Source organism: Gracilinanus agilis, chromosome 2, assembly GCF_016433145.1.
Source record: "Gracilinanus agilis isolate LMUSP501 chromosome 2, AgileGrace, whole genome shotgun sequence".
NCBI lineage: Eukaryota > Metazoa > Chordata > Mammalia > Didelphimorphia > Didelphidae > Gracilinanus > Gracilinanus agilis.
The window spans coordinates 478186009-478211692 of NC_058131.1; the positions used below are offsets into that span (position 1 = coordinate 478186009).

Here is a 25684-nt window from a genome sequence, read left to right on the forward strand (position 1 = left end):
AGGGAGGGAGGAAGGGAGGGAGGAAAGAGAGAACAGAGGAAGGGAGGGAGAGAGGAAGGAAAGAAAAACAGCCAGTGGAAACATGAAGGGGGGGAATGGCTTAGGGCCAGGTTTGTGAAACTATGGCATGTGTGCCAGAGGGGGACTGCTCTCCTCCCCATCTTCACGGAGCCTGAGGACATTTCTCACTTCACTCACCTCTGCCCAGCAGCCCAATGAGAGCACTTCCTCCCTCTCCCCCACACCCCTTTGGAGTAAGGGGACAGCTCACATGCAGCATGATGGTTGCAGTTTGGGCAATTGATCTCTAAAAGGTTTGTAATCACTGGCCTAGGGGGTGAAGGTGGAAAGGGAGAGTGGAAATTAAGGAGGAAAAGAAGGTCTTGATGTCTCCTAGCCAAACCTGATCCCATTTCTGCAGGATAGCTGATGATGGGAGGGGACAGATGGGTTAACTTGCTGATTCATTTTGTTATTCTTTTTTATTTATTATTTGCCTTTTTCACATCACCTGAGTGCATCTATCTGTCCTGCCATAGCAACCCTGAGTCATTTCAAAGTTCTGTTCACTTAGTCCCTAAACTATGAGGCGAACTTCCCAAAATCTAAGGCAATTTTCTCTAGTTTGCTAATCTTTAGAGACTGCTCTGAAAAGGGCCAAAATAGTAGAAGTTAACAGCCAAGTAATAAGACTAACAATAGGAAGCAGTTCTTTCAAGAAACTAGTTCATCCTTAAGGTTCCTAAGCTGTTCTGTTAACTTCCTATGGGTAAGTTTCAAAACTAGTATCTCCATTTCTGTTTCATATCTTGGAATGTGTTTATTTGTGAACTGCCCCCTTCCTCTGGGAAGCTTCAGTGCAGTGTGGAAAGAAAAGCAGAGAGAGAGAGAGAGAGAGAGAGAGAGAGAGAGAGAGAGAGAGAGAGAGAGAGAGTTAGTTTACCTTAGAAACACAAAACCTAGGATTCTGCCAATTTATTAGAGGTTGCAAGCAAAGAATAAGCTACTCTCAGATCTAGCTGCAACTTCCTAGATGAGTCTTAACAGGTCTGCTTGGGGTCTGTTCCTGCCTTATTTCTTCCTATTAGCTTAATGGTAAGCAGAGCCAGGAATATGGGAAAAGTAATGAAAAAGGGAAGAAGGAAGGGAGGTGGGCAGAGAAATGGATAGACAAAGATGAGGATAGGGAAAGGGGGTGACAGGGATGAGAGGGAGAGGGAAAGAGAAAGAAAGAGATGAGAGAAAGAGGGAAAGGGATAAAAAGAGATGAGAGGGGCAGGGAAAGGGAAGAAGAGAGATAACAGGAAGAAGGAAGGGGAGGAAGAGAGATGAGAAGAAGAGGGAAAGGGAGGAAAAGAGATGAGAGGGAGAGGGAAAGGGAAGAAGAGAGATGACAGGGAGATGAAAAGGGAGGGAGGGAGATGACAAGGGAGAGAGAGGCAAGGAGAGGAAAAGGCAAGGAAAGAGATGAGAGAGAGGAAAAGGGAGGAAGAGAGATGAGAGGAAGAAAAAAGGAGGGGAGAAAGATGAGAGGAAGAGGGAAAGTGAAGAAAAGAGATGAGAGGGAAAGGGGGAGAGATATGAGAGGGAGAGGAAAGGGGAGGGAGAGAGGTGAAAGGAAGAGGAAAGGGGAAGGAGAGAAATGAGAGGGAGAGGAGGAGAAAGAGGGCAAGAGAAGGGAAAGGAAGAGAGAAAGAAGGAAAGGGAGAAACCAAGAGAAAGGAAATATTTCATACACACATACACACATGTGTTTAGTCATGTGAGAAAACATACTGTATATCCACACTTAATTAGGTCACCTGGTCATTCGGTCATTCTTTGTTCCTCTAATGGAGAAACCAATTCCTGCAGCATCAATGAACAAAAGCAGAAGAGGAGAGGGCAAGGGAAAACAGCTGCTCTCCCTTCCCACACTATCCCCTCTCTCACCTAGCCCCCAGCCCCGCCTCCACCCTCCTGCCCAGTGTCAGCCCAGCTGAGCTCCTAATGAGACTGACCAGGTTTTATCTCCAGTAGCCTCAGCTTGGGGTCTTCAGGCGGGTGCAGTCGTCTCTTCTTGCGCCAGCAGCGGGCAGGGTATGTGTACAGCTGTCCTGGTGCTAGGCCTGGGAATAAAACAAGACAAAAGTGTGAAATGAAATCACTGAATGCCAGAACCAGACAGAATCTTTTGTTGCTGTTCAGTCATGCCCGATCTCTTCTTGTGACCCAAACCCCTCTTTTCCCAGGTGAAGAAACAATTCTGGGTAAGTGACTAGCTCAGGATAACACAAGTTAGTAGTGACAGAGCCAAGACTAGATAGAGCCCAGATGTCATGCCACTAAGGTCTTCGGACTCCTCATTGGAACTCTCTGTTTATTGGGCTTCTCAATCTCTCGAACTGGGCAGAATGGTGGTCCAGGGAAGATCCTTAATATGTAGAAAATGTCAATGTCCCAAAAGCAAAGGCTCTCTAGTTAAATTCAGTTTCCCTAAGAGTTAATGCTAATGATTGCAACTATGTGTATAGGAATAACACACCACACTAAAGAAGAGACTTGGATGGCGCTCTTCTATTTTTCAGGGAAAATCTATTTAGTGTTATTACCAGGGGCAGCTAGTTGGCCCAGTGGTTTGAGAGCCAGGCCTAGAACCAGGGAGGTTCTGGGTTCAAATGTGGCCTCAGACATTTCCTAGCTGTGTGGCCCTGGGCAAGTCATTTAGCTCCCATTGCCTACCCTTTACTGCTCTTCTGCCTTGGAACCAATAAACATATTAATTCTAAGATGAAATTTTAAGAATTGATATTTTTAAAATCTTATTACTATCCTTGGTTTGTTTGTCTGTTTGTTTTTTAAACCCTTACCTTCCATCTTAGAAACAATACTGTGTATTCACTCCAAGGCAGAACAGTGGTAAGGGCTAGGCAATTGGGGATAAATGACTTGTCCAAGGTCCCACAGCTGGGAAGTGTCTGAGACCAGATTTGAACCCTGGTCCTTCCATCTCCAGGCCTGGCATAACAATATACTGAGCCGCCCAGCTGGCTCCCAATTACATTTTAATCTAGTCCTGGATATCTTGGGAAATGTTACCTGACACCTTTGGTGTAGGAAATTCCTAGTGATCAAACCTTCTGCCAATTCAGATGTTACCTGCTTTCTGATTTAAGATTATAGAATTTAAAGATAGCTGGAATCTTATATGCCTCCAAGTAAGTAACAGACTTTTTTGTTTATTTGGTTTTTAGGAATAGAATGGAGAGAAAAGAGGGGGAAAGAAGAGGAAGAGAAGAGAGGAGAAGGGGAAAGAGGAGAGAGGGAAAAGAGAGAGAGACAGAGACAGAAGAGGAGGAGAAGGAGAAGGTAACCTACAGTCTTAAAGTGTTATAGACTGGATGCATGGAGAGATTAAATAACTTTTCCAGAGTTGCACATCTACTATCTACTGCACCACCTGTCTACAATAAGGAAGACTCCTCTTCCTGAATTCAAACCTGTCCCCATACACTTCCTAGCTGTGTGACCCAGGGCAAGTCATTTAACCCTTCCCTATCTATAAAATGAAGAAGAGAAGGAAATGGCAAACCAGCCCAAAACCATGAAAACCTCAAATGGGTCACACAAAAAGTCAGACACAACTGAAACAATTGAACAATAACACATCCACTCTATTTCAGAAGAGCAATTTAAACCCATACCATCCTGTCTCCCAGGTTTGACCCTCTAACCATGCCCAGATGGAGATCACAACTGCAAAATGAAAGCTATAGCCCTTCTACTCGATACCACTCAGAGATATGAGAAGACTACTTTTCAACTATGAGGTGCCTCCAAAGGGAAGTTGTTATCAATACCTTCAAACAGGGAGTGCCTACACCCTCCTAGTCTGAAAGGCTGTGATCAGTTTTGAAAGTCAAATCTTTCTGATCTGTTATTTCTCTTTTGTTCCAAGTTATTTAATGGCTAAAAAAACCCATCAAGGTCCCTACAAGCTTGAGAAAAGGCTCGTCAAGACTTGTCATTTCAAAGATTTTATATTTTATTCCATTACAACATACCATGTTCCTTATCATAATGGGTCCTGAGGACTGTTCCTCTTTCACAGTTGGGAAACACTGAGTCCCCAGACATAAATGATTGGTTGACAAGGAGGTGAAGAGACCCAGTAAAATAGTAGTTTGACACACTACATTCCCCAAAGTCCAATTGTGGTCAAAGTTCTTAAATGTTCCTTACACTCACAAACATATTTCTGAGGGAGGTATGGTCTAGATGAGGTTGTCTACAGCAGTGTTGGTTCCAGGGCTGAGAAACCAAAAACAAGCCAGGGATGTATGTTAGCAAGCAGGTGGGAGCCCCAGCAAGCATATCCAAGGACTGGAGGTATAGATAAGCAACATAGGAGCATGACGACCCAAACTGTAAAATACATAATGTAAATAAATGTAGTAGAAGGTCAGGCAAGAGAATGAAGAATTGCTTTTCTGAATGGTTTTGAGCTTAGAGAAAAAAGTTCATAGAATTTCACAATTTGACTTATTTTACTCAATAATAAACATGCCAACCCTCTTTTAGGACTCTTGCACTGGGGACTAACCCCTACCCTTCTCTGCTGTCCTTGCTCTTATTGACACATGAATTTCAGCTGTGAGAAGTGTTACTATTGGTGTTGACAGCTTTGTAAAGAGTTGGCCCATCTTGCAGACAGGCTAGGCTGGCTTTCATCCTGCTCAGGGTTCTGCACATGAGACAGCCTATGATCCTGAAAACTCCATTGAAGTTGAATTCGTTTTGGGCCCCTTTTATATTCCCCTGATTGTTCCTTCATAGGATTTGGGAATGGTTCAGTCTAGGAACAGCAAGCTGAGCCTCAGACTTATGAGAAGACTCAGAACTGACTTAGAAAGCATACTTTTTAAGCCTGAGGCTAGCAGATAGCCCAATGAGGTCAAAGACAAAAGAAAAAGTCCTTATGTAGCTCAGATTTACAGAGTAGAGTTTGAAGAATTTTGCCTGTGTTATCTCATTTGATCTTCACAACAACCCTACAAGAGTTGTTAAGTGCTATTAACATCAAACCCATTTTAGAGGTGAGGAAACTGAGGTATACAAAGAGGTTAAGTTGTGGGGTCATGAAGCTAGAGTCTGAGGCCAGATGCCAGTTGAAGTCTTCTGCAATTAGAGAAGAAAAAGAAATTGAAGGTATAAAAATAGGCAATGAGGAAGCCAAGTTATCACTCTTTGCAGATGATATGATGGTCTACTTAAAGAATCCTAGAGAATCAACTAAAAAGCTAGTGGAAATAACCAGTTGAGGTCTTCCTGACTCTAAATCTAACGTTTTTGTTGTCTTCTTCAGGTGTTTAGTCATAGCCAACTCTTTGTAACTTCATTTGGGGTTTTCTTGGCAAGGATGCTGGAGTGCTTTGCCATTTCCTAGTCTCAGACCATATCCCAATGGATACTATCAATAAAAATAAGGAATTGTCTTGAGGAAGCTTGAAATCACCCCAGTCACAATGGAAACTCAAAATATGGATGGGTTTTTTTTATGTTGTCCACTTGTTTCTATTGCATCCCACTTTTCTTGACTCTATTTGAATTTTTTTGGCAAGAATACCTGAATGGTATGCTATTTCCTTCTCTAGTTCATTTTATAGAGGAGGAAACTGAGGCAAATAGGGCTAAGCAACTTACCCAAGGTCATACAGCTAGTTTCTAAGGCTGGATTTGATTTCATGAAAATGAATCTTCCTCACTCCAAATTCAGCACTCTATCCACTGTGCAACCTATCCAAGAATTAGCTGCCATCTATTCAAGCAATGAATATATACAAAATTATTTATTAGAAACAATTTTTGTAGTAGCAAAGTCCTGAAAGGAAAGGAAATTTCCACCAACTAGGAAAATGACTGGCAAATGTGGCATATGAAGGCAAAAATTATTGAGACAGAGCCAGGACCAGTGGGCCATTTACCTCAGGAGGTAGAGAGCAAGAATAAAGAGCAGCTGCCTCTCTACCTCTCACCTGGTGGCCTCAAACCTAGTGCTAAAAAATTTATCTCCAGTCCAAGGATCACGGTTTCAAACATAGCAGAAAAGTGATCTCTTAAAAGTCAGCCCTTGATATGAGCTTTTATACTTTTAAGAAAAACAGCATGGTTGTAGCATATAGGATAGATACTTGCCTCAAAGCTCAGAAGAGTTGGATTCAAATCCCTTCCCTGACATATATTGTGGGACCCTGGACACTTCACTTAACCAGTTTCTCAGTGCTCTAGCCAGAAGTGTCAAACTCACAGCCAATGGGACTCACGCAGCCCAAAAAAAACTTCTGAGTGTGTAGAAACCAAATTAAAATGTAACTTCAAGAGGTGGCTCGGTGGATACAGAATCAGACCTGGAGACAGGAGGTTGTGGGTTCAAATCTAGTCCCAGACACTTCCTGATAGTGTAACCCTGAGCATGTCACTGAACCCCCACTGCCTAGCCCTTATGCTCTTCTGACTTAGAACAGATACTTTTTAGGTTTTATTTTTTAATTTTTTTCCATGGTCATAGGATTCTTGTTGTCTCCCTCCCCTCTTCCTTCCCCCTTCCCAGGGTTGACAAGCAATTCCACTTAGTTATACATGTATTATTACTCAAAACCTATTTCCATATTATTCATTTTTGTAATAGAGTAATCTTTTAAAACCCAAACCCCAAATCATATACCTATATAAACAAGTGATAAATCATATGTTTTCTTCTGGATTAGAACAGATATTTAACATCACTTCTAAGACAGAAGGTAAGGGGGGGTTTCTCTATAATTGGGGAATGTTTAACAAAATAAATAAAAATACAGTACAACATAGCTATTGTGCATTTGTGGTTTTCTAAATTAATATGCATCTAAATGGCACACTGGATCAAGCAACCATGCTGGAGTCAGGAAGACCTTCATAGCTGTGAGGTCCTGGGAAAGTCATTTAATCCTATTTGCCTCAGTTCCTTATCTGGAAAATGAGCTGGAGAAGGAAATGGCAAGCCACTCCAGCACCTTTGCCAAGAAAACCCCAAAAGGGGCCAGGAAGAGTTGGACATGACTTAAACCACTGAACAATAGCAAATAACAAAATGTCAATATGCAGCCCACAGGGATCCCTTTCCTATTTGAGTTTGGCACCACTGTTCTAGGCCTGTGGTGTCAAACCCAAATAGAAACAGGGGCCTGCTGCTGGCATATTGACTTATTTTTTTAATTGTGATATTATCTATGTTCCATTACATTTTTGTTTATTTTATTAAATATTTCCCTATTGCATTTTACTCTGCTTTTGCTGTCCTTACGTGCAGCACAGGCAGAGTGTTTATTCTAGGCAACTTAGACTATAAATTACAGAAAAAATTGCTTGCCTGCATGCCTGCAACAGTAGAGGAAATTTTCTCACACAGGCCCCTTTCTTTATCCTTAGGAATGGGATATCCTTGTATACCAAGGTACAGCCAAAATGGGTAGTACATGCTTTAGATATAAAGGGTGATACCATAAGCAAATTAGGGGAGCGTAGAATAGCTTACAGGGCAAACCTATGGTTAAGGGAAGAATTTGTGGCAAAACAAGAGATAGAGAGTCTTATGAGATATAAAATGGATAATTTTTGTTATAGTACAATAAAAAGGTTTTGCCTAAATAAAACCAATGCAACCAAGATTAGAAGGGAAGCAGAAAACTAGATTTTATAGCCAGTATCTGATAAAAGCCTCATTTCTCAGATATATAGAGAGAACTGAGTCAAATGTGTAAGAATACAAATCATTTACGAATTAATAAGTGGTCAAAGAATACAGGCAGTTTTCAGAAGAAGAAAACAAAGCTATCTATAGTCATGAAAAAATGCTCTAAATCAGTGATTCCCAAAGTGGGCACTACTGCCCCCTGGTGAGTGCTGCAGTGATCCAGTGTGGTGGTGATGGCCACACTTTTTTTGTATTACACTGTATTCTGAGTTTAATAAATAGTTTCATAATTTCCAAGGGGCACTAAGTAATATTTTTTTCTGGAAAGGGGCGGTAGGCCAAAAAAGTTTGGGAACCACTGCTCTAAATCATATTGAGTAGAGAAATGCAAATTAAAATAACTGAGGTACCGTCTCACACCTATCAGATTGACTAATATGACAGAAAAGGAAAATGAAAAATATTGGAAGGGATGTGGGGAAACTGGGATATTAATGTACTGATGGTGGAGCTGTGAACTGATCCAACCATTCCAGAGAGCATTTTGGAACTCTGTCCAAAGAGCAAACTATGCACACCTTTTGATCCAACAATACTGCTACTAGGTCAGCATGCCAAAGAGATTTCCAAAATATGGGAAAGAACTTACCTGTACAAAAATATCTATAGCAGCCATTTTTGTGATGGCAAAAAAATGTAAATTGAGGAGATGCTCATGAATTGGGGAATGGCTGAACGAGTTGTAGCATATGATTGTGGTAGAATACTATTGTACTATAAGAAATGATGAGCCAGTGTGCTTTCAGAAAAACCTGGAAAGACTTACATGAACTAATACAAAGTGAAATGAGCGGAATCAGTAGAGAATTGTATACAGTAAGAGCAATACTGTATAATGATCAACTGTGAATAACTTAATTAACTATTCTCAGCAATACAACAATATAAAACAATTACAAAGAACTTATGATGAAAAATACTATCTATAACTTATGGAGATTGCAGGTTGAAGCATACTACTTTTCCCTTTATTTTCTTTGTGGGTTTTTTTGTTTGTTTGTTTTCATATTTTGTATTTGTCTTCTTCCGCAACATGACTAATAGGGAAATATATTTTGCATAATCATGTGTGTATAATCTATATCAATTTGCATACCATCTCTGGGAGGGAAAAGAGAGGCAGAGAATTTGGAACTTAAATTTTTTAAAAGCAATTGTTAAAAATTATTTTTGTAAGTAATTGCCAAAAATGAAATATTATTTTTGAAAGAATGGAATATCCTCTCACAAATCTCAAGAAATTATGGTGAAGCACTCAGAGAATCTTAGGAGGACTAGAGTGAATTGAAACAGAGCTAATTAAGCAGAACCCCAGGAAAATAATTCACCCAATGACCCTAATAATGTAAAAGAAAAATATTGGAAGATTTCAGAAATGGTGACCAATCATAACTTCAGAGGACAAATGGGAAATATGCCTCTGGTCTCTCCTCAGAAAGGTGAATGAATGTAGGTGCAGAATGTAGGACACACATTGACAGACTTGGCCAATATGTTTGTTTCCTTCATTTAACTGTATTTCTTTGTAAAGGGGGGAGTGTTCTATTTGCAGTGGAGCCATTGGGAAGTCACAGTGATATTTTTTAATAGCATCAAAATGTATTAAAAAAAAAGAAAGAAAGAAAGAAAGAAAAGACTGTAGCTAATCTCAATCCACATCCCAATGGGTACTATCACTAAGAGTAAAGAATTATTTTGAAGAAGCTCCAAGTCACCCCAGTCCCAAAGCAAATTCAAGATCTAGATTAGTTTTTTGTTGTTTTTCAGTCTTTTCAAGTGTGCCCCACTCTTTATTACCCCATTTGGGGTTTTCTTGGCAAAGATAATGGAGTGCTTTGCCTTTTCCTGCTCCAGTTCATTTTATAGATGAGGAAACTGAGGCAGAGTTAAGTGACTTACCCAGCTCATACAAGAAGTGTCTAACGTTGGATTTGACCTCAGGAAGAGGCGTCTTCCTGACTCCAGACCCTGCACTCTCTCCAGCATGCCACCGAGCTGCCCTTAGGTCAAGGGTACAAACCCAGAAAGGAAACAACATCCCTGAAACATCATGTCTTTGGCCTATTACTACTGCTATTGAGCCCATAAAACTACTCAGTTTGGAAGGCAGTCCAAGACTTAGTCTGAAGGAGTTGACAGAAGTAGCTAGCAGCACAGCAGAGTTGAGTTTTCCAACCTTTGTTCCCCCAACAGGACTTTTGTTTATGTTTTAGCCTATGGAATTGGGAGCAGACCTCCCTAGAATGTCTGCTTTGGATCCAACCTCCACTTGATGAGCTAATATCTACAGAAACTCTCTTAGGGGCTCGAAGTCCCTTTTCTGCCTTTCTGGGCTGACTAGTGCAATCGTACCTTTATAGGGCAAATGCATTCGGATCCAGCCTTTTGCTTATAGAGGAAATAGCAGGGCCTGCCATGAGTTATGTTGTTTATCTCATTAGTACAGGAGAGACATAACTCAAATACTATGTGTGGCGGACAGAGAAAGGGAAAGGGAGGAGGAAGTAGTCATGCTACTAGGTCAAGTAGGCTGCTAGAAAGTTAACCCAGAGGCCTGAATCTAGGGGCAGGGATAGGAGGCTATGTGCCATGATTAGAAAATTCTCTTTCCTGTCCTTAATTCATAACTTGTGTGGGGCAGGTAGGTAACACAGTAGAGAAGACGAGAGCACCAGGCTGAAGTTAGGAAGATTTGCTTTCAAATATGGCCTCAGACACCTTCTAGCCATGTGATCCTGGGCAAGTCACTTAATTCTGATTGCCTAACCCTTGCCACTCTTCTGTCTTAGAACTGATAGTAAGATAGGAGGTAAGAGTTTGAAGGGGGGAAAAAGATTCAGTTGGCATGTCTTTCTAAGTATCCCCTCTCCCCCATCCATCTCCAGAAATTACTTACTTTTTGCACATTCTGTATTTATTTTTATACATAAGTGTATGTTGTTTCTGTGAGTAAAATATAAGACACCTGGGGGCAGAAGTAATTTTAATTCGTCTTTGTATCCCCTATGTCTAGTATTGTGTCTGGCATATAATGGGAGCTTAATAAATACTTGTTAATAAATACCTGTTAGTAATAAATACTAAGTACTAATAAATACTTAATAAATACAATTGAATATGAAAGAGAGGGAAGAAGAGAGCTAAGGAATAAAGTAGATAGTACAGTGTATAGAGTAACAGGCCTAAAGTCAGGAAGGCTTATCTTCCTGAGTTCAAATCTACCCTCAGACACTTCATAGCTATGACCCAGGGCAAGTCACTTAACCAAATTTTCCTCATCTGTAAAAATGAACTAGAGAATGAAATGGCAACCACTCCAGTATTTTTGCCAAGAAAACCCCAAAGAGGATCACAAAGAGTCAGATACAACTGAAGTGACAGGACAACAACCAAGGAATAATAAGCCAATTTAACTTTCAAGAAGTTAACCTTTTCAAGAAAGGGGATCAAGTTCCTGATAATACTCATAGTAATAATAGCTAGCATTTATATAACATTGTAAGTCCTGCAAAATATTTTAATATTCTGTGTCAATTGTTCCACACAAAAAAATCTTAGGAAGTAGGTACTATTATTATCTCCATTTTATAGATAAGGAAACTGAGGCAGGCAGAGGTTAAGTGACTTGCCCAGGATTTCACAGCTGGTATGTATCTGAGACCATATCTGAACTCAAGTTGTCCTGACTCCAAGTCTCATACAGCATCACATAGCTGTCCCACAATTTATTTACCTACATATATATGTATATGCTTTCCAGCTAATAACTTCATGATTCTTCAAGCTGCTTCTAAAAGTAGTTTATATACATATTCCTTTCTTCAGACCCATAAATTACATGCCAGCAAATAAAATAAAATCCTACAGAAAAAATCTGTATGGTGGGCCAGGTACATAGGTGGTCAGCAGAGTATCTATGAATTGCTGAGATAGAGAAGGACAAATTGGAGAAGCCCAGATCCACAGTCAGCCAGCTGGTCCTGAATACTATGACTACATCTCTGGCAAATCCACAGGCAAGCTAATAAAAAAGCAGGGATAAAGTATGTTTTAGAAACATGGTTTTGAAATAGAGAAGTCAAGCACTTGTCTCCTTAAACAATTTGTAGGGTGAAAGACTCTTAGCATGAGAGGGGAGTTCCACTTTCCTCCATTGAAACATCCTCTGAGTAGTGGGATCTACCAACATTTACTTGACCACCTGCAGAGTCTGCATGAGGCAGCCTAGTCTCTTTTTGGACAACTCTGTTACAAACAGTCTCCCCAAATAGTCTACGTAGTAGGAAGAATCAGTTTCTTCATCTGTAAAATGAAAAATTCGGATTAAATATCCTAACCAGGAGTCTGTAACCACTGCCTAGACCAGCAGAAGTACTCTTCTAGCATATAGACTACACAGAGAGAGTTATTGTTGTTCATCCTTCATTTTAAGAGAGAACCAGTGACATCATGGGGTGACTTCTTGACTTATGTATGAATTGGATTTAAATGAGGCAAAACTGCACAAAGTCACCCAGCCTTGCTCTCTCTTCCAGAGTCATTGAAATCCATGCCCTGAAGATCCAAGTAAAATATGAGCTAGGATAGGAATTACTGGACACACCAATATGGTTTCTCAGTCCTAGTACAATGTCATTGTACTCATTATAAAATTTCTGAGGACTTTGGGTTTACTGCTATTTATTTGTTGCAGAATATACATTTGTTAATTGGGGCATTCATGCACTGCTGGTAGAGTTGTGAGCTGATCCAATCATTCTGGAGAGTGACTTGAACTGTGCCCAAAGAGCTTTAAATCTGTGCATACCCTTTGACCCAACAATACCACTACTAGGTCTATATCCCAAAGAGACATTAAAAAGGGGGGAAGGACCTCTTTGTGCAAAAATATTTTTATCAGCTCATTTTGTGGTGGCGAAGTGGAAACTGAGGGGATGTACATCAGTTGGGAAATGGCCAAACAAGTTATAGTATATGATTATAATGGAATACTACTGTGCTGTGAGAAATGATATGAATGATGATTTAAGAAAGGCTTGGAAAGACCTACATGAACTGATGCAAAGTGAAGTGAGCAGAAGCAGGGAAACAATGTACACAGAAACAGCAATATTATATGCTGAGCATTTTTTAATGACTAAGCTATTCCTAGCAATACAGTGATCCAAGAAAATCCTCAAGAATTCATGATAAAAAAATTCCATACACTTTCAGAGAAAGAACTGATGAATTCTGAATGCAGATTGAAGCATACTATATTTCACTTTATTTCTTCACTTTTCTTTTATTTGTTCAAGTTCTCTTTCACAAAAGAACTAATACAGAAAATGTCTAAAATCATTTCATATATAAAATCTATATCAGATTACTTGTCATCCCTGGGAGAAGGGAGGGGAGCAAAGGAGGGAGGGTGAGAATTTCACTCAAACTTAAAGAAAATGAAGGTTTAAAGTGTTTTTCCATGTAATTGAGTTAAAAAATAAAATATTAGTAAATGAAAAAATGAGTTGGTTTTCTTATTAAAAATAAGTATTTCTTCAGATATAGTATGACCAGAAATGATTCAATGGGAAGCTGGTACTCTGTGATGTCCAATAGCAAAATATACCCAGGTTTCTGGTTGGGAGTTCAAATCAATAAAGGCAACAAGTCAAAAAAAAAAGTAACCTGAATCAATCCAGGAGATAAGAAAGAGTTAATGCTTCTATTTAGCTATAACATTCCTTCCTATAACTTATTACCTCTTGTTTCATGTTATCCTAAAAGGGAATGCCTACTTCCTTTTCAACATCCCATCCCATCGAATCCAATAGCCATTCAATCACAATCACCGTTTACCTTCACCATAGACTGACCTCCACCCAATCTACTGATTCAGATTTGGAGGACAAAAGATGAGGGGAGAAGGAAAAAGGGAACAGTACTTTTTTAAAAGCAAAAAATTAGGTGCCAATTGGCTGGAGGACTAGCTTAAGAAATTATGGCATATGAATATAATGAATTATTATTGTGAAGAAATGGCAAATATGAAGTATTCAGAGAGTCTTCAGAAGATTTGCATGAACAAATGCAAAATGAAGTAGGCTAGAGGATCAATTTCCATGATGATTACAACAATTTAAAGAAAATAATATTGAAAGACTTTAGAACACTGGCAATCCAGTGACTCATTATGAGTTTAGATTATTGACAATCAATCAATCAATATTTATTAAGTTGTACTTTGTACCAGGCCCTGTACTAAGCACAGGGAATTGAAGGAAAGGCAAAAAGTAGCCTTGCTTTCAATAAAGTTCATAATCTAATGCAGGAAACAATATCCATACAACTATATACAAACAAGATATATACAGAATAAAATGAAAATAGAGTGGTAAGGTCTAGACATAGTGGGGGAGGTGAAAGTCAGTAACAGGAGCCAGTCCAACCATTCCATTCAAGATTATAAAGCCTAGTCCTGATAGAAAATACCAAATCAAGAACTGTGACCCAAGATGATTAATAGTAGAAGATATCAAACAATATGAAGAAAAATTAAATCAAGGGACACCCAAAAGGGAAATCCAAAAGAAGAAAGTAACTACACAGAAAGTACAAAGACTCATTTAGAAAATCTACATTAAAATAACTCTGAGGTTTCACTTCAATGCCATGCAAATTTGCAGAAATGATTTTTAAGAAAAGAAATAGTAGATGCTTGAGGGACTAAGAGAAAATAGGAACGATAATAAACTTTTGGTGAAACTATGAGTGAGGCAATTATTGAAACACTTTAGAATTATTAAAATAAAGTGACTAAACTTTCCATATCCATTGACCCCACAAACTCATTCCTGGGAATATAGCCCCAGTGAAATCAAAGAGAGAAATAAAGATCCAATACATACCAAATTATTCAAAGTAGCACTTTTTGTGGGAGCAAAGAAATAGAAAAAAGTAGACTCTCACAAATTGGGGAATGGCTGAAAAAAACTATACCATATGGATACAACAGAATGTTATTATTCTGGGGAAAAAACAATCAATATGAAGAATTCAGAGAAATATCAGAAGATATGTGTAAAATGATACAAATCAAATTAAGTAAAACCAAGAGAGTGATATGCATAATGGCAACAGTAAGCTCTAAAAAAAAATTAAATAAAAGTCTGAGCAATTGAAAAACTAATAAAGGTCCTACAAGAAATAAAATGAAGCATACTTCTCCCATCACAGCAAAGAGGCAGGGGATTGCTATGACAAAATATTGTGTACAATTTCAGGTATGAACACCACATAATATGCTTTTTTAATAAACATTTATTAATATTTATTTTTTAGAAAAGTTAACATGGTTACATAATTCATTCTTACTTTCCCCTTCACCCCCCCGAGCTCCCTCCCCCATGGCTGCTGTGTATTTCCACTGGTTTTAACATGTGTCATCGATCAAGACCTATTTCCAAATTGTTGATAGTTGCCTTTGTGTGGTAGTTTCGAGTCTACATCCCCAATCATGTCCGCTTCAACCCATGTGTTCACATAATATGCTTTTGCTTAACTGTTTTTGTCACAAGGAAATGTTTCATCCAATGAAGCATGGCGGGATGACTGTGATATATACAAAAAGACAACAACAAATATATTTTTAATGTTTTATGAGAATGCATGTATTGAAGGTATTCTTCATGAAAATATAGTAGGCTATTGCCTACTACAGGCAGTCCTCTTCAGCACACCACTTCTTTCCTGGTGTATGACTGATAAAGAGGTACAGAAAATACACAGTCACATTTTTGTTTATTGTTTGCTAATAACCAAGAAATAAAAATCAATAAATAATTGACTCAATAAAGCAAAACAAAGCCTTAAAGGCTTTACTCTGACAAAGGTGTCCCCAATGCAAATGGAGGCAGCTAAATGGTGTTAGGGAATTAAGCTCTGGATTTATAGTCAGGAAAATTTGAATTCAAATACTGACTGAGAAGCTTACTAGCTATGTGAGCTCTGGTAAGTCATTTCAAACTAATTCAGTCTCAGGTTTCTCATCTGTAAAATAGGAATAATAATAGCATCTACCTAATAGGATGGTTGTGAAATTGAATGAATACCATAATTAAAACCTACACACTAGCTATTAGTATCACTTAATAGATATATATTTAGATTGGTATTACTTAATAGATATATCCAGAGATAACTATTCATTAATCATCTCATAACTAATATCAAGCAAGTAATAAAATAGGAATATGTTTGCTCACCAAAGTTGTTCACTACTTTCATGAAAGAGGTCCAAATAACGTAAAATCCAAATCAAAAAGGAAGGCTGTGTAGAGAGTAAGATTTCCCAGACACTCTTCTCTACAGAATGTCATTGGGTCAAGTGAATCAAACCTCACTCCAGAGGACCTCCTTAGTGAAGTCTGACTTCTCAAAGGGGATTGGGCTCATATTTCATGAGGAAAAAACAGATGGATAGTGAGTGAGCTAAGCCCAGATTTGAATTAAAGGGGAGCAATTTGAATAATATTTGGGAAACTGTTCAGTACAATGGAAAATCTCAAGCTGTTTCCTATAGCCAAAACTCACTTTTTTCCACACAAGTATTCTATATAAATCAACTGTGGAATACCATGAATTAAAAAATCAGTCTCAGGTGCCTCTAAAGCAATGGAATGATGCATAGTGGAAGTAAAAGGATTGCAGAATATTGCCACTGATGCATAAGAAGTGGAGTTTAAAAAACAATCGTGGACAAACATGTCCCAAAAAGAAGATGGATTAGTCATGAAATAAGACCAAGGAACAGCAGACAGACTTTCCAATAAGTGTACTGGTATCTTCAAAATACTAAAACTCAGGGGACAGGTCGGTGGCTCAGTGTATTGAGAGCCAGGCCTAGAGATGGGAGCTCCTGGGTCCAATCTGGCCTCAGACATCTCCTAGCTATATGACCCTGGACAAGTCACTTGACCCCCATCACCTAGCCCTTACCATTCTTCTGCCTCAGAACCAATACACAGTATTGATTCTAAGATGGAAGGTTTAAAAAAAATAAGACTCAGAGGGGGGTCTCCAGCACATTGGATAGACCCCTTACAGAGGCTTCATGGAAGAAAGGAGAAAATAAGCATTTATGAAGTACTTACTATGTCCCAGGCACTGTGCTAACTTTTTTAGAAATATTATTTAATGATATCCTCACAAAAACACTGGGAAGAAGTTGTTACTCTTATCCCCATTTTATAGATGAGGAAACTGAGGTAGACAGTGGTTAAATGACTTGTCCTGAGACCATACAAAACTAGTAAATGTCTGAGGTTGCTTTGAACTCAAGTCTTCGTGATGCCAGGTCCAGTATTCTGTCCACTGAATCATCAGCTGGCTCTGGGATATTTAACAAGGACACACAGGCACAGATGGGTTGTGATCTGCACCAGTGAAGACAGTTCCAATTCTAATGTGGTCAAAGCTCCGTCAAAGTTCAACTATATTCTAAATTTGATAGTTTTAACTCTACCCTTCATTGTTCAAAAAATATTTGAATATAAAGGCATTAGTCACAGTTGATTATATAAGGTCATTTGATGAGACTGATTTCTTGGGGGGGGAGGGGCGAGGAACTGTGAATCCAACATTGATTCCCATTTACCTGTTCAACAACAACATAAGAAACTGAATTTATCATTTGTCTTCTGAAATCTAGTACTCTTCAAATGAATGTTGTTTCTTTGGTTCTTCCTTTTCACAAAAGGGAGAATGGAAAGTTGAGTCCAAGATATGATTTGAAGTATAAAATCTCATTCTAAATTCTCAAATACTATTTTATGTAACCCCAGGTCACTGAAGATGTTTTCTAAGTGGAGCTGGCCATGGTACTTAAAATCAACTATAGCTCTGGATCAGTGGTGTCAAAATCAAATAGAAACAGGGACCACTAAACCATAGGTAAAGATTCCTGCCAGCTGTATATTGACTTAGTGTTGAAATGTTATATTGTCTATGTTTCATTATATTTTTATTCATTTTGTTAAATATTTACCAATTAAATTTTAATCTTGTTGGAGTCCACTAAGGAGTGTTGTGGGCTACATTCAGTGTGTCTGACACCTCTGCTTTGGATAATTGACATGTGTGGCTAAATCCTACTACCTTTGAGTTACTGTATATGTCATTATGCACATTAGATGTGCATCTAGAAAGTTGTGGGTAAATTGGTTTTTCTAAATCAATTAATCATGCATTTATTGATCACTTACTGTGTGCCAGGTTCTATGCTAAGTTGCAAAAAATATTTCCTGCTCTAAAAAGTTTACATTCTAGTGATGGAAACAATATATATAAATCAAAACATATAGGATAAATACAGAGAAGAGAGAAAATAATCTTAGAGGATATAGTTCTAGCAGCTGGGAGTGACCAGGAAAGGTTTCATACACTAGGGACATCTTACTATTTAAAGGAATCTAGTAGCAGTTCTTTTTAGAAAACAAAGTGCTCCTTGATTTAACTTGTTATGGTAATTCTGCATTTTTATATATCAGGGTTATCTAAGTGAGGTCAACTGTATAAATAACCCTTGCCTTTCTCTATTTCTGGAAAATTAATTTATACCACTACAGCTGTCTATAATTGGGCTAGCATAATTCAGTTTCATTCTTCCTTAGTTATACTAATCTTGCAGTGACCTGAATCATTAAACTTTACTTATCTAAGTCAATTCTTTATGTGCTAATACTATTCTCTTTCACCTTGATGGGCAGTAGGACATTCAATAGTAATGATCAGATGAGTATTACCTGCAGTCTGAGTACACAATGTGTATTTAATAAGCACTTTAGAATTTCAGAGCTAAAAGGTATCTTGGTGATCTCTGATTCTTATTACTATTTTTATAGAGGGTGAAATCTGTCCAAGCCCTCTGGAGATTATATTTTAGTTGATGGGAAAATTGGACATCTCCTTAAGAGTGAAGCTAGAAGGAAAAACATAAGAATAATTTCATCTTGAGCTTTCTAGTGATGAGGAAACTCAAAACTAGACCTCAGAGTCTCTAACTTTTCTAGTTGAAGTAGTCAAGTTTATTAGGGTAGTGCTCTCTCCAAGGTCACTCTGATCATTTTTTTATTGCTATACTGAATGGCCCTTTCTCCATCCTTATCTTTCTCTACTTCTCTGCAGTGTTTGAACAATCTCTCCTTGATGCTCTCTGGATTTTTGCAATACTTCTTTGTCAGTGGTTCTCTGTCTTTCTACCTATCATTCTCCTTTAAAGAACTATGATCTATATCCTGCCCTGCAACTTCCCTCACCCCCACCCCTTGCCACCCAATGGTGGATGAGTATACTCCATGCTTTATGCTGGGCCCTCTCCTCTTCTCTCTCTAAACTTCTTTTGTTGAGGACTACCTCATTATTTCTCATAAATTCAACTTTCCCAGACCTACGCATACAGCCTGCATCTCTCCACTAACCTCTAATCCCATGCCTTCAATTGTATATTAGACATCACTGCTATGACCCATCATCATCCTGAATCAATGTATCTGAAATAGAAGCCACTTTGTTTCCCCCAACCCACTCCTCTTCCTAAATATCCTTTTTTGTGTGTTTTAATTTAATTTTTTCTCAGTTGCAGGTGAAAGTAACTTTTAACATTCATTTTTTTAATTTTGAGTTCCAAATTCTCTTCCTTCTCCCCACACCTTGAAAAGGCAAGCAATTTTATAAAGATCTTCCATGTGTTGTCATGCAAAACATCTCCATGCTAGTCATGTTAGGAAAAAGACAGACAAAGAAACAAGAAAAATAAAGTAAAAAAGTGTATTTTGATTTGCATTCAGACTCCAAAAAGGGTATTTTGATTTGCATTCAGACTCCATCAGTTCCTTCTCTACAAGGATCACATTTTTCATCATAAATTCCTCAGAATTATATTGGATCATTGTATTACAGAGAATAGTTCATTCATTCAGAGATGATCATCATTAATATTGTTTTAAACTGTGTACAATGTCCTACTGGTTCTACTCATTTCACTTTGTGTGAGCTTGCATATGTCTTCCCAGGTCTTTCTGAAAGCATCCTGCTCATCATTTCTTATAGCACAATAGTATACTATCACAATCAAAAAGCACAACTTTTTCAATCATTCCCCAATTGATGGGCATCCCCTCAGTTTCCAGTTCTTTACCACCACAAAAAGAGCTGCTATAAATATTTTTGTTCACATATATCCTTTTCCTTTTGCATTGATTTCTTCTGGAATAAAGACTTAGTAGTGGCATTGCTGACTCAAAAGGTATGCACAGTTTTATATCCCCTAGGAATGGTTTAAATTGCTCTCCAGAATGTTAAGACCTATTGGTAACACCACCAATACATTAGTGTCCCAATTTTCCCACATCCCCTCCAATATTTGTCATTTTCCTTTTCTGTCATATTAACCAATGTGATAACTGTGAGGTGGCACTAAGTTATTTAATTTGCATTTCCCTAATCAACAATGATTTAGAGCATTTTTCATGACTTTCAATAATTTTAGAAGATTTCTTCTTCTAAAAACTGCCTCTTCACAACTTTTGACCATTTACTTATCAATTGGGGAATGACTTTTATTCTTATAAATTTGACTCCATTCTCTATATATTTGAGAAATGAGGCTTTTACAGAGAAACTTTATTTTTTTTAAATTTCCTAACTTCCTGGGCTTTCTTTTTATCTCAGTGGCATTGACTTTTATTTGTTTAAATTTTTTAAATTTAATATAATTAAAATTATACATTTTTACATCCCACAATATTCTCTCTCTCTCTTATCTAATGGGATTTCTCTTTCTATCTCCTCCTGCTAGACTGAGTTGAGAATAAATAGAAATGCTGATGATTAATGTGCATCTATTTTCTATCCTGCAACTTTGTTAAGGTTCTTAATTATTTCAACTAGTTTTCTAAGTATACTATCATATCATCTGCAAAGAGCTGTAGTTTTGTTTATTTGTTGTTATTTAATCATTTGGTCACGTCCAATTCTTTCTGACCCTATATGGAGTTTTCATGGCAAAAATACTGGAGTGGCTTGCCATTTCCTTTTCCAATACATTAAGGCAAACACAGTTTGCCCACAGTCAGACAGCTAGTGAATGTCCGGGGTGGGTGGGGATGGGGGAGGGGAGAGTCAGATTTGATATGCTCAATTATGCTGATATAATGAACCAGTCCTGCATTCCTGGTATAAATCCCACCTGGTCATAGTGTATGATCTTTGTGATAAATTGTTATAATATCCTTAGTAGTATTTTATTTAAGATTTTCACATCAATATTCATTAGGGAAATTGGTCTATAGTTTTCTTTCTCTATTTTTGCTCTTCCTGGTTTGTGTATCAACATTATATTTGTGTCATAAAAGAATTTGGTAGGACTCTTTCTTTGCCTATTTTTCCAAATAGTTTATATAGTATAAAAATTAATTGTTCTTTAAATGTTTGATAGGATTCACTTGTGAATCCATCTAATCCTGGGGATGTGAATCAATCTCATCCTTTTTCTCAAGGAACTTGTTTATAGTTTGTTCAACTTCTTTTTCCAATTTAGAGTTATTTAAGTATTCTATTTCCTCTTCTATTAATCTGAGAAATTTATATTTTTCTAAATATGCATCCTTTTAATTTCTATTGTGATCTTTGTTGGGGTATAACTGGACAAAATAGTTCCTAATAATTGTTTGATTTCATCTTCATTGGTGTTGAATTCACCCTTTTTACTTAAGATGCTGTTAATTTGGTTTTCTTCTTTACTTTTTTAATCAAGTTAAACAATGGTGTAGCTATCTTATTGTGGGAGGTTTTTTCACAGTTTTTACCCTAATTCTATTTATTAGTTTAATGGTTTTCTTACTTTCAGTTTTATTCATCTCACCTTTGATTTTCAGAGTTTCCAATGTGATGTTTAATTTGCAATTTTTAACTTGTTCTTTTTTTAGCTTTTTTTTAGTTGCATATGCAAGTCATTAACCTCCTCTTTCTCTATTTTATTGATATGAGTGTTTAGAGATATAAATTTTCTCCTAAGTACTTTTTGGCTGCATCCCATAAATATAGGACTGTTGTCATTCTCTTTAATGAAATTATTGATTGTTTCTATGATTTGTTCTTTGACCTCCTTATTCTTAGGATTCAATATTTAGATTTCCTATTAATTTTTAATCCAGGTTTTCATGGCTCTTTATTGAATATAATTTTTATTGGAAGGAATGCACTTAACATTTCTGCTTTTATGTATTTGGCTCTGAGGTTTTTATGGCCTGATATATATTCAATTTTTGCAAAGGTGCCAGATAGTGCTGAAAAAAAAGGTATACTCCTTTCTATTCTCATTTAGTTTTCTCCAGAGGACTATTCTATCTAACTTTTCTCAAAATCTATTCATTTCCTTGACTTCTTTCTTGTATATTTTTTATTAGATTTATCTAGCTCTGCAAGGGGAAAGTTGAGGCCCTCTACAAATATAGTTTTGCCGTGTTTCCTCCTGTAATTCACTTAAATTTTTCCTTTTAGAATTTAGATGCTATATTTGCTTCTCATGTTTTATAGTCTATGGTTCCTTTTGGTCATTATTTCATTGTCTATGGTTCCTTTTACCTACATATAGTTTCCCTGCTTATCCCTTTTAATTCAGTCTAGTTTTGCTTTTGCTTTGTTTCAGATCTTGATTACTACCCTTGCCTTTTTTACCCCTGAATAATATGTCCTTCTCCAGCTCCTTATTTTTCTATATGTGTGTGTCTCTGTTTCAAGTGTATTTCTTGTAAATATATTTTCAGACACTGGTTTTTTAATCCATTCTTCTATATGCTTCCATTTTATGGGTGAGTTCATCACATTCACATTCACTGTTATGATTTCCCTCTATCCTGTTTTCTCACATTTATCTCTTTCTCTTTTTAACCTGTTCTTCCTCAAAAATCTGTTTTGCTTCTCATCACTGCCTCCCTTAATCAGTCCTTCCTTCTATCAGTCCCATCTATTCAATTCCATAAGCATTTATTGAATGTGCCAGGTAGCATGCAAAATCAAAATAATGAAACCACATCTACCCTCCAGGGGTTTACATTCTACCACTAGAAAACAACATGTCTATAGACAAATATGTATAAAATGCAGACAGAATAAATCCAAAGTAATTTAAAGTGCAAACACTACCTAGAATGATCAGGAAAATAATGTTTTTGGCTGCCACATTAAATAAGTTTCTTTCACATAATCTGATTTCTAGCCATTCTTCCCCATTTTGTACTTATGTAGTAAAATTTTACATTTATATAGCTTAGATTTTTATAACAGTTTTATTTCTAAAAATCATAGGCTCTCATTAGATGCTATGAACCCTGAGAGGTGAATAGAGAAAATATTATTAGCTCCATTAGAGAAACTGAGGCTAATTGGCAGCCAACATCATACAACTGGTAGATAGGGAAGCCATAACTCAAACCTTATATTCCTGAATTCAAATTAAGGCTTTTTCTATTATGTCATAGTTTTCTGAGCTGCTACACCTTAGTCTCTATGTATATGGAAACATATCACATACACACATACTTCTTTTCTTCAGTCATTTTCTGTTGTGTCTAACTTTTTGTGACCCTATTTGGGGTTTTCTTGACAAAGATACCAGAATGGTTTGCTACTGTCTTCTCCACTTCATTTTACAGATGACGAATGGAAGCAAACAGATGTGAGAATTTATTTTTCATATACTGTATTAATTCTCATACATTAGGAAAAATTATTGTGTATTCTGTGATCTGGATTAGAGACACCATCCAGCCTGCTGATTTTTGTATTTTCTTTGTCCTTAGAAATCCCAAAGTGTGTTTTCCTTTTTTTTAAACATTTATTAATATTCATTTTTAACCTGTTTACATACTTTATGCCCCTACTTTCCCCTTCACCCCCCACTCTTCCCCCCACCCATGGCCGACACACATTTCCACTGGTTGTAACATGTGTCCTTGTTCAGGGCCTATTTCCATATTGTTGTTAGTTGCATTGGTGTGGTAGTTTTGAGTCCACATCCCCAATCATGTCCGCCTCAGACCATGCATTCAAGCAATTGTTTATCTTCTATGTTTCCTCTCCTGCCGATCTTCATCTGAATGTGGGTAGCGTTCCTTACCATAACTCCCTCAGAATTGTCCTGGGTCATTGTATTGCTGCTGGTACAGAGGTCCATTACATTCAATTTTACCACAGTATATCAGTCTCTGTGTATAGAGTTCTTCTGGCTCTGCTCCTTTCGCTCTGCATCAGTTCCCGGAGGTCTCTCCAGTTCACCTGGAACTCCTCCAGTTTATTATTCCTTTGAGCACAATAGTATTCCATCACCAGCATATACCACAGTTTGTTCAGCCATTCCCCAATTGAAGGACATACCCTCCTTTTCCAGTTCTTTGCCATCACAAAAAGCGCAGCTATAAATATTTTCGTACAAGTCGGTTTATCCATGATCTCTTTGGGGTACAAACCCAACAATGGTATGGCTGGATCAAAGGGCAGGCATTCTTTTATAGCCCTTTGAGCATAGTTCCAAATTGCCAGCCAGAATGGTTGGATCATTTCACAACTCCACCAGCAATGCATTAATGTCCCAATTTTCCCACATCCCCTCCAGCATTCATTACTCTCCCCTTCTTTCATTTTAGCCAATCTGCTAGGTGTGAGGTGATACCTCAGAGTTGTTTTGATTTGCATTTCTCTAATTATTAGAGATTTAGAACACCTTCTCATGTACTTATTGATAATTTTGATTTCTTTACCTGAGAATTGCCTATTCATGTCTCTTGCCCATTTTTCAATTGGGGAATGGCTTCATTTTTTATACAATTGATTTAACTCCTTGTATATTTGAGTAATTAGATCCCTGTCAGAGTTTTTCGTTATAAAGATTTTTTTCCCAATTTGTTGTTTCCCTTCTGATTTTGACTACATTATTTTTGTTTGTACAAAAGCTTTTTAGCTTAATATAATCAAAACCATTTAATTTACATTTTGTAATTTTCTCTAACTCTTGCTTGGTTTTAAAAGCTTTCCTTTCCCAGAGATCTGACAGGTATACAATTTTGTGTTCACTTAACTTATTTATAGTTTCCCTCTTTATATTCAGGTCATTCACCCATTCTGAATTTATCTTGGTATAGGGTGGGAAATGTTGATCTAAACCTAATCTCTCCCATATTGTTTTCCAAATTTCCCAGCAGTTTTTGTCAAATAGTGGATTCAAAAGTTGGGCTCTTTGGGTTTATCATACACTGTCTTGCTGATGTCATTTATCCCCAGTCTATTCCATTGATCCTCCTCTCTATCTCTTAGCCAGTACCATATTGTTTTGATGACTGCTGCTTTATAGTACAGTTTAATATCTGCTACTGTTAGGCCCCCTTCCTTCACATTTTTTTTTCATTATTTCCCTTGATATTCTTGATCTTTTGTTATTCCAAATGAACTTTGTTATAGTTTTTCCTAATTCAGTAAAGAAGTTTTTTGGTAGCTTGATAGGTATGGCGCTAAATAGGTAAATTAATTTGGGTAGAATGTTCATTTTTATTATGTTAGCTCGTCCTACCCATGAACAATTAATGGTTTTCCAATTGAGATCCAGTTTTATTTTTTTGGAAAGTGTTTTGTAGTTGTTTTCATATAATTGCTGTGTTTGTTTTGGTAGATAGATTCCCAAGTATTTTATATTGTCTAGGGTGATTTTAAATGGTGTTTCTCTTTCTACTTCTTGCTGCTCTAATGTGTTGGAAATGTATAGAAATGCTGATGATTTATGTGCATTTATTTTGTATCCTGCAACTTTGCTAAAGTTGTTGATTATTTCTACCAGCTTCTTAGTTGATTCTCTAGGATTTTTTAAGTAGACCATCATATCAT

At 37.3% G+C, this 25684-nt stretch overlaps 1 protein-coding gene across 1 annotated transcript in view; it reads right to left on the bottom strand.

The window, feature by feature from the left end:
- The window catches only part of DPF3 (double PHD fingers 3), a 414482-nt gene that overhangs the window by 216942 nt on the left and 171856 nt on the right, over positions 1–25684 (bottom strand). The window contains exon 3 of the mRNA XM_044659971.1: positions 2001–2108. Within this exon, the coding sequence (XP_044515906.1) occupies positions 2001–2108 (108 nt within the window). The remainder of the gene's footprint in view (positions 1–2000; positions 2109–25684) is intronic.